At 47.2% G+C, this 13046-nt stretch overlaps 1 protein-coding gene across 4 annotated transcripts; it reads right to left on the minus strand.

Moving 5' to 3' along the window:
• Positions 1 to 224: 224 nt before the first annotated feature.
• LOC311443702 (UAP56-interacting factor-like) lies at positions 225 to 12776 on the minus strand. 4 transcript variants are annotated; one of them, XM_084534050.1, is made up of 9 exons: positions 12628 to 12776; positions 10201 to 10344; positions 6649 to 6791; positions 4481 to 4608; positions 3617 to 3698; positions 3165 to 3205; positions 3005 to 3079; positions 2231 to 2342; positions 225 to 1464 (listed from the first exon to the last, which is right to left on the minus strand). In XM_084534050.1, the coding sequence occupies exons 1-9, from the start codon at positions 12713 to 12715 to the stop codon at positions 1369 to 1371; spliced, it is 909 nt and encodes a 302-aa protein (XP_084390176.1). In that variant the 5' UTR covers positions 12716 to 12776; the 3' UTR covers positions 225 to 1368. The 4 variants fall into 4 exon arrangements, with proteins under 4 accessions (XP_084390176.1, XP_084390175.1, XP_084390177.1 ...); XM_084534049.1 differs by having other exon boundaries at positions 3617 to 3701; XM_084534051.1 differs by lacking the exon at positions 12628 to 12776 and adding an exon at positions 12034 to 12300.
• Positions 12777 to 13046: the final 270 nt, after the last annotated feature.

The following is a 13046-nucleotide window of genomic DNA, read 5'->3' on the forward strand; positions in this document are numbered from 1 at the left end:
CAGCTGCGCTTTGGAGCCAGCTGACCCATGGAAATGGCTGCAGGAGCTTGATTGCAGCAGTGATGCTGCCACTGGGTTGGCCGAGTGCTCATTTCCATGTGAGGAGCAGGGAGTGATGCAATGGGGGGCAAAGGGGAGAAGCCCCCGGGGCACTCAGCACCATGCTGAGAGGCTGAGCTTGTGCCGAAAGCCTGCTGAAAGACGGTAAATAACTGGAGGTGACATTTGACAAGTTAGTTTTTTATTTGGTGTACTGGACTCATACATCACTGCTTAGTCAGCTAGTAACATTTCACACAGTCCTATAAAACCAACTTCAAGTCCAGTCTCTTGTTAAAGACACTTGGTGTAAAATGTAAAGCAGTCTATCAAATATTTATTTCAACAAGTATAGCTTAGGGCCCAGTAACAGGCTGTGTCCAGTGTGCTCAGTGCTGGCTTGCAGCAGTGGGTGGAGAATGGATCAGTGACTCACAGTTGGTGCAGAGCTTCAATAACAAATATCTAGATCCAGCTTGTTAACTTCTCACCCAACATTTATCGAACTGCTGTATAGCCTGGCCTTCTTCCTGCAACTGCAAGTTTGATTCTGCTGATACTTTGAGCACGAGTGGAGCTGTACCTATGAAATCCCTAATGCAGAACTACACAGCACTGAAGAACAGATTTGGGCTGGGGCAGCCCATCCGTGCTCTGTGCTGAGGAAAGCTGCTCCGGCAGCACAGCTGGCAGCAGCAGTCAGAACAGCATGGCAAACCAAACAAAACACAAGGTCCCAGGGCTGTCTAACAGGGCAGGGTGAGACGCTTAGAGGATGTGGGGGTCTTACACTGCAAACATTTGGGTAGGGGTCCTGGGTGCATGCTGCAAATCAGGCACTTAGGTGGATGCTGGGGAACGCTGGAGCATCCCTGGTGGTGCTGCTGCTGGGGCATGTTCCTTGCTCAGCCCCTACACATGCTCTGCCTCCCAGGTGGGTGGTGCAGGGGCCTCAATGCTGTCCCAACTCTGGGACAAGGCAGCGGAGGCTCCACAGGCACAGCCTGGAGTTAGTCCCCTTCCCATTCACAGTGGTCACCCCCAGGCAGCAGGGGGTGGCCCCAGCACCGTGGCTCTCCCTGGCACAGCAAATCCATCTCCACTCATCCCCTTCCACCTCCCCTGCTCCTCTCCCACCTGCCCTGCGCTGTGGCCCTGACTCTTGTGCTGCCACGTCCCTGCCCTCAATCACTTGCTCATTCTGTGTGTAAGGAAGGAAACGGCAGGTTGCCAAATTAGCTATCTCAGAGGAAATCTATCGAGTTTTATTGAGCTGCCCATTACAGGGCCTGGACTGCTGTCTGCAGTCCCTGTGACGAGCATGTAGTGCTAGGGCATGGTGACCGTCCGGCCGGCGCTCCGGGCTGCTGTAAAGCGCCTCTTATTCCTCAGACCAGAGAACCTCTCATCCAGCGTCAGGCTGGTCTGCAGGGGAAAGGGAGAGCGAGTCAGTCCTGCGTCTCATTGCAAAGCACAGCCGGACCTGTAGCAGGGTATTGATTAGAGCCCATCAGTCAGGACGGTGCTTCACAGCCAGTTAGTCAATTAAACCACTCATCACACGAAGACAAGGAGCTCGACAGACTGTGTGCAGCTGGAAATCCTCCAAGCAGTGCCCAGCCCCAGGACACCGGGCATCCTCGGCAAGAACAGGAGCAAGCAGATGGCATTTGAACACAAGGCATAAGAAAAAAAAAACAACAAACCATCCAGACAAGAAGTGCTGGCAACGCAGGATGGTGGAGCAGGATTTCTGACCCACCCCAGGGCTTTTGGAGCATATGTCAGTGTAAAACGTGGCACCAAGGTGGTCTCCAAAGCAAAAAGAGAGCAAAGCCCAAAGGAGGTGCTGCATGTCTCCAAGGAGGGGGGAGCACTGACAGTGAAATGGCTGCCCCCGGCCAGGCCCACTCACGGGGAGCATCTCTCCGCTCTGAGCAAGCACAAGGACAGGGCAAGAGGGACCAACACAGCGGGAAAAATTGGGCTGAGTCTGTAGCTGGTCAACAGTCTTCTCTGATGCCATAATTTTGGCAAGCAACCTAGCCAATATGGCTGCAGGACTTTCATCCCAGGTTGTGCTAGATAAATGCAGCTGGCGGCCCTGAAAACCTGAGCGTGACATTAACAGCTTAGCAGCAGGGCTGCAGCAGGGTGCAAGGTGCCGCCTGTCCCTTCGGCGCTCCTCTACCTGGTTTGCCATTGCACGAAAGTTGAACCTCAGCGTCACCCCCTTGGGCTGGGGCTTGGCTGCCCGTGGCGGGGGCCTCTGGCTTCGCAGGAACGGGCGCTTGGATCCAGGCCTGGGGAAAGCACAGATCTGCAGTCAGCCAGACAGCTAAGGCAGCTCACTTCCTATCATCTGCAAACTGGCAAGGAATAAGGGAACCCCCTGTGCGCCCCGTGCTTCCCACAGCATTAATCACTGCGGTCTGGGTGAGTTTAAGGGGTGATCAGCTGCTCTGCAGGCTGTGCTCCAGCACTGTGGCTTTGTCATATCACAGCTATCAGGGGCTGCTCTCTGGGCTGAGTGCCCTCACCCACCTTTCTTTCTGCCCCTGCTTGGGTGCCAGATCCTGCACGTGCCCTGACCCAGCGTGGAGCTGATGCTGAGCTCCTCCAGCCACGCTGCCCGCGAGCAGGCCAGTGCTGCTCCTCCTGTAGAGCCACTACAAGCTGTCCCTTCAGGGTACGCACTGCCACCAGCCATGGCAGCAGAACCTGGCTGGGAGCGCCTCTGTACTGCCCCCCCCCTCACTCCACCTTACTCCAGATAACAACCCAACCATGTGTAATTACCATCTCCTTTCGGATATGCCAGAAACAGAATGAGGCAGCATTTGCAATCCATTTGGGGGCTGAACCATTCACTCAGCCTTCAAGAAATGAAGCTGCAGTAATGCTAAAGGGATTTGCAGTGGCTTTTGTAGGGCTTCCATCCTAACAAATCTCCTCATTTACTTACACATTGGCCTGTCCTGCCTGGGGATTAGCCACAGAAACCGTCAGAACTGCTCCAGGGCTGGGTTTCACTTGCCACCTGCCAAGACAGTAAGACAGCTCTAGCTCTGATTCAAGCCTGAAAGAGCACATCACATTAGCAGTGTGCCTTTTTCACCAATTACCTTCGCATCCTTGGTAGTTTCCCTTCTGCATTAGCATCTATCTGCAATGAAATAAATTTAAAAAATCACTTAATTGTATCTCAAAAACAATTATTCCTTTTCTGGTAATTCATTTGGTATATTTGAATAGTTCTTTCTTTGTGTGTCATCAAGAAAGTTGCTCATCTTGGGTTTCCTCACAGCACAGGCAAGGCAACCAGCATTGAAGTTTCCTCTCCTTGTGCTGCTGTACAAGCTGCAGACTTCTATCACCTGCCCATGTTTTACTTTCCAGATACCAGAATATTAAGCTGTATTAAAAAGCCCTGTCCTAGGAATATATTCTCATATATTCTCTGTAAAGTCATCCATCTCTCCCAGTTACTTTTGGAAGGAAAGATACAACTAAGGAAGGGCTGGTAAAACTGAAAGGTCACCATCTGCAGGTTGTAAAAAAATGCATCTGTACTGACCCCTCTCTGAAAGTTGGCTTTGGAGAACCGCTGCATCATCCGCTTCTGCTGGAAGCCTGGACCCCTGTTCAGAAGGAAAGGCCTGCTGGTAAGAAAGGAGAGAAAAGGGCAGAAGTGAATATGATAGCAGGTCTCTCCTAAAGTTTAATGATGAAGTACTCAACTGAGTTTGGTATTAAAAAGCAATATGAGAAGCACTTGAGGAATATTTTACCAAGTTCAGCCCCAAAGGTTTTTCAGCAAAGAATTCCAGTGAAACAAGTTTTTCTGCTCAAATGAAACAGCAGCTTGTGTTTGTTCTGAACTCTTCTCATTAAAAGAAAAATGATAGAATAAAATCATAGAAAGAAATGTGGTCAGAAGGGACCCCTGGAGGCCATTCAGTCCATGTTCTACTCAGGGCAAAGAAAGACAGGACTGAAACCCAGCTTCCATTTGAGCAGGGAGAACGTAAGGACCACGATGAGATAGACACTGGAGCTGGGCCCAGATCCCCGCAGCCTGGACCCATCATGGATCCCAGGGTGCAGCATCTGTTCCCACAGCTTCACTCTCTGCCTCTCCCTTCAGAATGGAGTCTGTGTTTCCTGCTTTTGTGAAAATAAAGGATATTTCACCCTTTGAAAACTTTCCCCAGAGTGACATATTAGAAGTTTAATAAAAATATAAAGGTCACATTGTGCTTGCTAGAATAATGCAACAGACCTCATACCTGACTTATTAACAAAAGGTTGTTTCATATCCAGGTGCATTCGTAACACACCCAAGGTCCTTCTCTCACGTCACATGAACACGCATGCTGCAGCAGACCAAGAGTGGAGCCACAGAGAATTGCTGAAAACCAGAAATTACCAAAGCTTTTACCTTCTCCCTGGGGCATGGGTGCTGGCAGCAGCTGCTCTGAATCGCTTGGGACCCAGGGGTGGCCGTCGCTGTGCCTCCAGCTGCCCACTGCTGCTGCTTTTGGCGAAAGCATCTTCGGTCTTGTTGCCCTGAAAGAGCAGTAAGAGCTCAGTGGTTGGCACCTGCACTGCTCCCATGCCAGGCAAAGAGGGAGCGACCAGGAGCGACAGCATGCGATCATCCTCCCCTGCTGACTGCCACTGCCTGAAAACCTGAGCACCTTCATTTGGCATTTTCTTCAGCTCTGTCTAGTGAGTGCAGGTTTGAGAACTGACTATACTGAGGTGCCTGCACCACTCACCGACACATTTGGTGTCACTGGTGGTTGTATCGAGGGGGTTTCAGCCCTGTCCTGTGTGTTCTGCATTCACATATTTCCATTCACAACAGCTTTTTCTTTGCAACTTCTGCAGTCTTGCAGCAGAGCCTTTGTTGTTTTCTTAATGGGAAACTGTTTCCTCACCAAACCTATTGAAACCTGGTCTCTTCCATTTGGCTTGTATAGCAGGAATATTTCTACCAAGCACATTGCTGTACTCTTAGTGTTTGGATTTATTGCACACCATTGTCAACAATCGGTATGCATGCTGCAATTTCTGGGCATGAAATTACAAGTACTAGGGAGAATGCCTCATCCTAATTGTACAGAAATACAAAAAAAAATAATAGTCTGTAGAGTGCAAATCTTACATAAGTCAAGCATTATAGTCTTGCTCCGGTTTCTTTTCAGTCACTGACTCTTTCTTGTTCAGACACATAAATAGCCCAGTTGAACCCCAAAGCATGAAGCACATCAGAAGACATTAGCACAGGTCCTCCCGCAATTACTCATACATACAGCCACGTACTCCTTTCAGTTAATTTCTGTGGGACAACTACCATTACTGTTACTACCCAATAACTGAAATGTTTCCACATTCTCCTCACTAGGTTTATTTACACACACACACACAAAAGCTGCCGTAGAATTATGCCTCCCAGCAACTGCTTATTGCTTTGTTAATATCCAGCCCTACTTAATATATACCTGAGTCACTGCAGTTGTTATTTTCAAGAATAACCACACTTTATGCACATGCATGCTTAGTTTAGGTTTCCCTAACTTACATTTCCAGGACAAAGCCATTAAAGGTGCCATCATGTTCACCAATTTGCTGTTTTTAAAAGCTTACTGAGCATATGTGACCTCCTAATTGAGTGAATTTCTACCAATGAAGGAAAAAATGGCTTCTTATGACAAAGGACTGTCTACTTGTTCAATTCCCACCTTCTACACCAAGACAGTTTAATTTTAGTGATACTCAGAAGAAAGCTCTTAGAATTAAGTTAATGGTGAATGCATAGTTTTTCCTTCTCGAGTCTTAAAAATAACTGAAAAATTGAATGAAAATATTTCACTCTTTTTAAAAGTTTTTGAACTGAGACAAAATTTAAATATTTAAACTTGAGAGAAGGAAAGCTATGAACGACAAAAAATGCATTTTACATTGAAGCACTTGGGCAATCTGACCTGTGGTTGTCATAGCACTGGTAATCAGTGTCCCTGGGGAAGGCTGCACACTTGCTAGTACAAAGTACATCCCAGAAGCAAAGGCACCTAAAGTCACAAACATTCTGTCCTTTGACTTCACTGGGCCTTGGAAAATGCTCTGGGTGGCAAGAACTCATTGAGAAAGATTTTAAAGTATTTCCACAAGAACAAATTCAATGTCTTCTCATCTTCCTATTATCTAAATGATAATTCCATGTCATCTCTAAGTAATGACAGGAAGACGAGAAGACATAAAATTTGTTTTTATGGAAATATTTAGAAATATTTTAAAATATTTTAAAAACAGTTTTTTTAAAAAAAAAAAAAAAAAAAAAAAAAAAAAAAACTCAAACATGGAATCATATTCAGTAAAAAAAAAAAAAAGTCAAGTCTTAAGCTTATAAAGCCAACAGGAAAATTGCTGTTTTATATGCGTATGTCTGTACACACCTCTGCATACAAATGCTGTGCATAGGCATACAAAAGACTGTGCCTGTGCATTTTTTATGTAGATTGTTCTTGGGTGATCCATAATCAGAAAATCTAGCTGATTACTACATGACATTTGGGAATAGCTGTACGTTCTGTACTCCCCTACCTCTTGAGCTGATGCCTGGCGATTTAAAGGGCTCACTCCATTTAATGCAGCAGCTGCTCTTCTCCGAGGACCTGGCCCAGTATTCCTGAATTGTCTTCGATTGTATTGTTGTTGTCCAAACCCCCTTCTAAAACGGTTAGGTCCTAAGAAAATCAACAGTTATTTTAGCAACCTTCAAAACTCAATTTAGGATTACAGTTTTTCAAATGTATTACAAGGTTAACTTAATATGATATAGGAGTAGCTATATAAGTAGTGAGACAAGAAATTCATAACTGTATTCCAGAAAAGTAAATTAATTTTGCAGAATATAAAATAATTTATCATACCGATGTCTCACTCCGACATTTTCATGATATATATGAGTGACAAACATATCCTTTGATTTGAAAGAATACAGAAGAGAAAAGCCTTCCACAGTTCTGCTTCCTAATAAAGGCAGGAACACTCACATCAGGAAACCTGTCAATCTGTTGTCAGAGCTCACACTACTATGAATTAACTGTGAAATGGAAAAGCCTTTTGATACAGATACGCAAGTGACCCAGGCATCTGGAAGCCAAACTTGCAGCAGTCTGGAATAGATCTGAGTGCCCACGCTATCTCACTTGGTAAGTGACGACTGGCCTACAATTATTTATTTTATTTTAGCTTGACATATCCTTACTTACTGCATATATTGAAGGGGGCACCTTCTACTGCTGTTTTATGTTACTGTACAATACATACACTGAAACCACACACCTTGCATTTAACTTTTTCCCCTAAGCCTGTTTATAATTTTTGAGTGTGCTGAAGTGTTGGGTGAGAGGAAAGCACTCAATCTGTCAGACAGCAGCACAATGCATTAAAGCTTAATTACTCCATACGACAAACTTCTGTAGTCATAATTAAATAGGCATTTTCCAAGCTGCTATTATCAGTGAAATGTGCGTACATCCTCACCAGGGTGTATAAATCAGACATAAAGCAGTGAATTGCAGCGGGCAGTTAACCACGTGGTTAAAACCCCACACCAGAGAAGAGAACCTCAGTGACACAAACCAGGGAGAGGTTAGGCATGTGTATTGATTCCATACCATCGATTCCTACATCACAGCAATTTATAATGACTTAGAGCAATTAGAAATGAAGCGCTCTGAGGAAGTGGTGACATTGCTGTCAAGGGAACAGCACCGCGGTGATTAATGAAGGCTCCAGCCCCAGGGCATAACAAGGGGCTCATCCACAGGCTGGTGGCACTGGTTACAAGGCAAGAAACTGACGATCATTTGAGCTGCTCTGGCTCTGAACAATGAGAAGCACCAAGGCATGCCTGTGGCAGGTACCTCACAGCCAGCAGTCATGGTGCTTGGCTCCCAAGGGCAGAAAATATTGGTTGGTGACATGCACAAAATGCAGTGCTGTTCACAAGTTTTGTGGGACCACTAGTTATGTCTTGGAAAAGATGCCCTTGCTGCAGAAGACATGCAGGTGTGCAAAACTCTGTCTGACAAACACCCAGATTTTAGTACTCGGTGTCTTCTTTGACCAGATGCGGTCTTGCTGTATTTACCAGCATTTTGTTGTTCCCTCTCACATCTTTCTCCACAGTTGTTTTTTTCCCTTTCTTGTTCCCTTCGACAGCTACTGTGTGCTTTCCCTTCTCTCTCGCTTGTTAACCAGACCCCTCTCCCATAGGCCCCCAAGCCTTGCATTGCAGCTCGCCTGTACACTGGACAGGGCAACTTCTTTCCAGCAAGGGAGACTGAGCTCAGCTGCTTTTCCAGGGTATTTCACCAGTGCAAAGGGAGGGACAGATGCAAAAGGCAACCCCGACTAGAAAGTCACGCTCCTGTCAGTCGGTTCCTATTAGAGAGCCTCTGCTCAGCAGTGCACTCAGGCGCATCGCAGCCAATGTAAATAACTAACTGCGGAGCCATCAGCTCTGAGGGGCACCCCGTGTATGCCAGCTGGGGACCAGGGCCTCCGTCTGTCACGTGTAAGCTGAAATGTGACACACGGGAGGCTTCATCTCTCCAAAAAGTCTGGAAGATGCTTGTTGATAAAATAAAGTTTGAATAAAAGCTCACAGCTTCAGCAGCTGGGGAGGAACCCCACCTTTGTCTGGGTGCCCGCCCTGAGCCTGGCATTAAGTGCACCCATACTGGCCAAGAGCTGCCTCTGCCCAGCAAGCCCAGTCTGGGGAAAGGCCCTAATGTCCGAAACACTCTTTTTGGAGGAGATTTGAAATTCAAATTTCTTGTCACTAAAAATCATCATTCCCCCACCACTGAGGAGATGGTTCAAGCCAAATTCCAGGAGAGATAACAGCACTTCGCTTGCGTGAATTCTCTTGCTGTTTCAATCAGCATAATACCCTTCTCCATGCTCAGTCATTACAGTACTGCGCTGTACTGATTATCATTTTGATAATGGTTATCACATCTCAGCCCACAAGGGGCTGCATTTCAGCAGGGACTAAAGTGGAATGAGCCCCTGAAGAATTATGGGCTTAATTCCTGGCCCTGCTGAGCTTCCTAAAATTGCTACTGACATCAGCTCCACACAGCATGGTGGATCTCTGCCCTTGGCAGGTCTGAATTCAGACTCAGTAAAACCTGTAAGATACTAAGACTAGCAAAAAGTCATTCTACAAATGAACAGAAAAAGTTCTCTTTTCCAAGCTTAGCTACAAAAAAAAAAAAATGTAATTGTTTGATTCATTTGATCTGCTTGCAGTAGTCTCTATGTGGAAGCGTGGAAGAATATCAAATACTGTGTTTCTTTTTTTGACAGAAAAATCAAGGAAAATTATCAGCACTATTTTGAACCAGAACGATTCTCAGTAAGGCAATATGTAGCGGAGAGTGAGAATGAAAGAGTGGGAGGCAAATCTGAGACGACCAGGACTGCTCCCAGTGATGCCACCATCCTAATGTGTCACTTGCACTCAAGGGGATGAATGCAAAGACATTGCTGCAAAATGTCACTACAATCTTCAGTTAAATGATTTAGCAGTAATTAAAAAAAAAAAGCAAATCTTTGATAAATTTATTTATCAAATGGCATTTCATGCAGCATTGCAGTATTTAGCGTTGCTTTAGTTTTGAAGATAAAAGCGAGTGGAACCAAACAGAGATTACAGTGATCACATGGTATTATAAAAAAACTCATCATAAAAATAGCACGATTGGCAAAAGTGACAAATTAGCTCCAATAACTGAGCTATCAAAGACCATTACTGAAGGGGTAATTTAAGTGTGTTCTGGGAAAAAGAGGATTAGGAAGAGGCATAATTAAAATATGCAAAGCCAAAAGGGAATAGAGAATAGATATTAAGTCACTTTGAATTAGTAATTCATGAGAGGGTGGGATAGAAATGGATGAATTTATCCTCTAAAAGGGCCCTGATATTCCATTGTTGCTGAGAGAAAAGCTGTTCAGTGCCCAAGTACATATTATATGCATACAGGAATTCGATAGGAGACAGATTTAGGAGCTGTATTTTGTCACAGAAACGTGTTTTCCAGGGAGGCAACGCAGCTTTGCTGGCCCAGGGCACTCACGTACCTTGCAAGTTTCTCTGCATCCAGGCACGGAAACGGGGCCGCCCGAACCCGTATGCCGAGTTCCTGTTCTTGATCTGCTGCCTTCGCCTGTCCCCTGCAGCTTTGGCATCTGTTTGTTCTTTCCTGTGGCGTTTTATGATGTCATCTAGATCAAAATGGCAAAGGGGAAACCCATAAAAGCTACAATTTCTACCAACATCAATTTCCACTTTTGGTACTTGAGATTGTCCACAGTAAAAACGGGGCCTGCGGTTCTGTGAGCTGTGGTGGCAGACAATGAAAGATTAAGCTTAGCTAGGAAGCATAGGATCAATTTACTCAGCTCCTGCAGGCTAGAGATTAAGGCGCAGTGAATTATGTAAAAATGTGTTACCATCCGGCACATATCTACCATGTGCAGGACAGAGATTTCAGACTCATGTCCCACTGAGGGATCCACTCCCAGAGACTTTGCACAAACATCAGGGAAGAGATTTTTGCAGGGGCACTGACTGAGAGCTCAGTGCTGGGCAGAGAACATTTACGGAGGAGGTCTGACTTGGGAGGCTGTGGTTGAGGTGGTCAAAGTGAGGAGAACTGGTAGAAGCATCCATGCTGTGAGGGCCACTCCAATGCTCTCCCTGCCACCCATGGGACACAGAAACTGCACCGTGTAGGGGACACCAGACAGCTGTATGATGTTTTCCTTTCCTTTTCCATCTTCTGAAGTCAACACAGCTCTGTGCATGACTTCCCTCACTGCCTTAAAAAAACAAGGCAAGTTTACTTTCAGACACAAAGCTCTATCATGAAATCATCCCAAAACAGCTCAAAGCAGCCCATTTCTCACTGAGCTGGTTTGAAATCAAGGGGGTCTTTTTAATTCAAGCTGTTCCAATGAAGAGGAATGGCAAAGGGACGTCTTCCTCATTAATTCATATTTTCCAACGATTTCCTCTTTTAACCTCAAACCTTCCAGAAAACATTTATCAACTAATAACACAGCATCTAGTATGCTCCAAGCAGAATGCTTTAACTTTTGCCAAATTAGTGAGGCAAGAAGTGTTCAAATCAGGCCTTTTCCCAGGCAGAGACTACTCTAGCTCCTTAATGAATCACTGGAGTGGAAGCACAAAGTGCCATTAGCTTTCAAAGGGTGATTATCACAAACAGCAAATCATACCTCCAGCACTTGTCACCTGTCATTTTCTATCAAGAAAATCCTGTGTCCAAATTAATACAAGGCCCAGAGAAAGTGAACAAGAGCAGATGTAAGAATAGTCTGCGTGACTGCTTTTGTGATTTCTCTATCAAGTTTGCTAGGAAGAGAGCACATTGGGAGAGGCTGTGCAATGCTCTTGGTATGAATGCGCTAATGTTGTCAGCTAAGTGTGCCTTTGGGATATGTGCTATTTGGGGCACAGACTGCTTTGAAGCATATCGACAGCAGCCCTGCCTGCTCGGCAGGGAGGTCATCACAGGCGTCCCAGGGTGGGTTCTCCACACTGCGAGGAAAAGCTCACTAGGAGCAGAGAGGAGATGAATGCTCGGCTGCCTGGTCTATCAGTGTTTTGGGTATCAGTTCTTACCTTTTCTTCTTTTCCCATAAATACGATGGGGTTAACAGGGCAACGTAATGGAATACTAAAGTGAGGGGTCATTTAAGGTACTGAATGTGGAGGTGGAAGCAGAAGGTCTGACTGAGGGAAGTGTTAAGGGAGAACAGAAGAAAGGGGAGTATCACGTACGAACAAACAGAAGACAGGTGCACAAGCAACACCATGGGGAAAAACAAACAAACAAACAAACAAATGAAGTTAGGGACCAAACCAATTATTGCTCTAAATCCTCATACCACCATTAAAAGGCATGTGCATCAGTATCAAGTACCAGCTTGAGCTGGCTGTGGAAAATGTTCTGCTATTCCTGACAAGTGGCTCACTGCTGGGAAATGACACAGGGCTTCTGTCAGGAAGCTAACCCAGTCTTAAAAGGTGCTGGTGGACTTTCCTTCCACAGCAGCGATGTCACCGGGATAATCCACCAAGATCGATAGCCCAAACCCCGCCGTCCCAGTCTTCGGAGTTAATACAAGGGCAGTTGTTTATGCACAGCTCCCATATCCGCTGCCAGAGGAATGACGAGCATCACGAGCAAGCAGCTATAAATAACCCGCACACCCCGGGCTATGTCTCAATGTCTCATCTCCGTCTTTCAGTCGTGAGCCTCTCCCGGCCCGTGCCGTTTGACTCCCCCCCCTAAAGTTTCGGGGCGCTGCCCGGAAAGCACCGCGACGGCTTCGAGCCCCCGATTCCACCCTCGGCTGCGCCTCCCCAGCCGGCTTCCCCCCAGCGCAGCCGGGGCTGGCAGCGCCCCGCGCCCGTCCCTGGCTCCCCCCCCCCCAGCAACCCAGCTCCAAGCAGCACCCCCAGCCCTGCTCCGGACCTACCCAGGGACATGTCAATCTCCTCGGCTCCCGGCTGCGGCCCCGCCGCGGGGCTGGGGCTGGGGCCCGGCTGCGGCCCCGCCGCCTCCATGGGCTCGCAGGGCGCTGTGTGCCGCCGCCTCCCCGCTCCTCTCGCAGTGCGCCTGCCCGGAATGTGCCGGCACCCGCCGGCGGCACCCTGCGGTGGCCCCGGCACCCTGCCCGGGTCGCCTCGGCCCTCCGCCAGCCGCCCTCTCTCCCGGCCCGGCCGCTGCTCCCGGCCCTGCCCTGGCGCTCTGCCCGCTCCGACCCCCCTGCAGTCAGCCTCGGGGCATCCCCGCTCGGTCCCGGGAGGTTTTTGTGCAGCGCCGCCGGGCACCGTGCCCCAGCCTCTGTGCTGGCGGTCTTCTCCTCCCGAGCCCTTCTCCTCTGGGGTTTATGGC

The sequence above is a fragment of the Aythya ferina genome (assembly GCF_964211825.1).
Source record: "Aythya ferina genome assembly, chromosome: 13".
Lineage (NCBI taxonomy): Eukaryota > Metazoa > Chordata > Aves > Anseriformes > Anatidae > Aythya > Aythya ferina.

Coding starts and splice junctions, on each gene's coding strand:
- LOC311443702 (XM_084534049.1), bottom strand. CDS start 12,715: ATGGAGGCGGCGGGGCCGCAGCCGGGCCCCAGCCCCAGCCCCGCGGCG. Junction 3,702..4,480: donor ACCCATGCCCCAGGGAGAAG/GTAAAAGCTTTG, acceptor CTTTCTTACCAG/CAGGCCTTTCCTTCTGAACA. Junction 3,080..3,164: donor AAACTACCAAGGATGCGAAG/GTAATTGGTGAA, acceptor CTGTCTTGGCAG/GTGGCAAGTGAAACCCAGCC.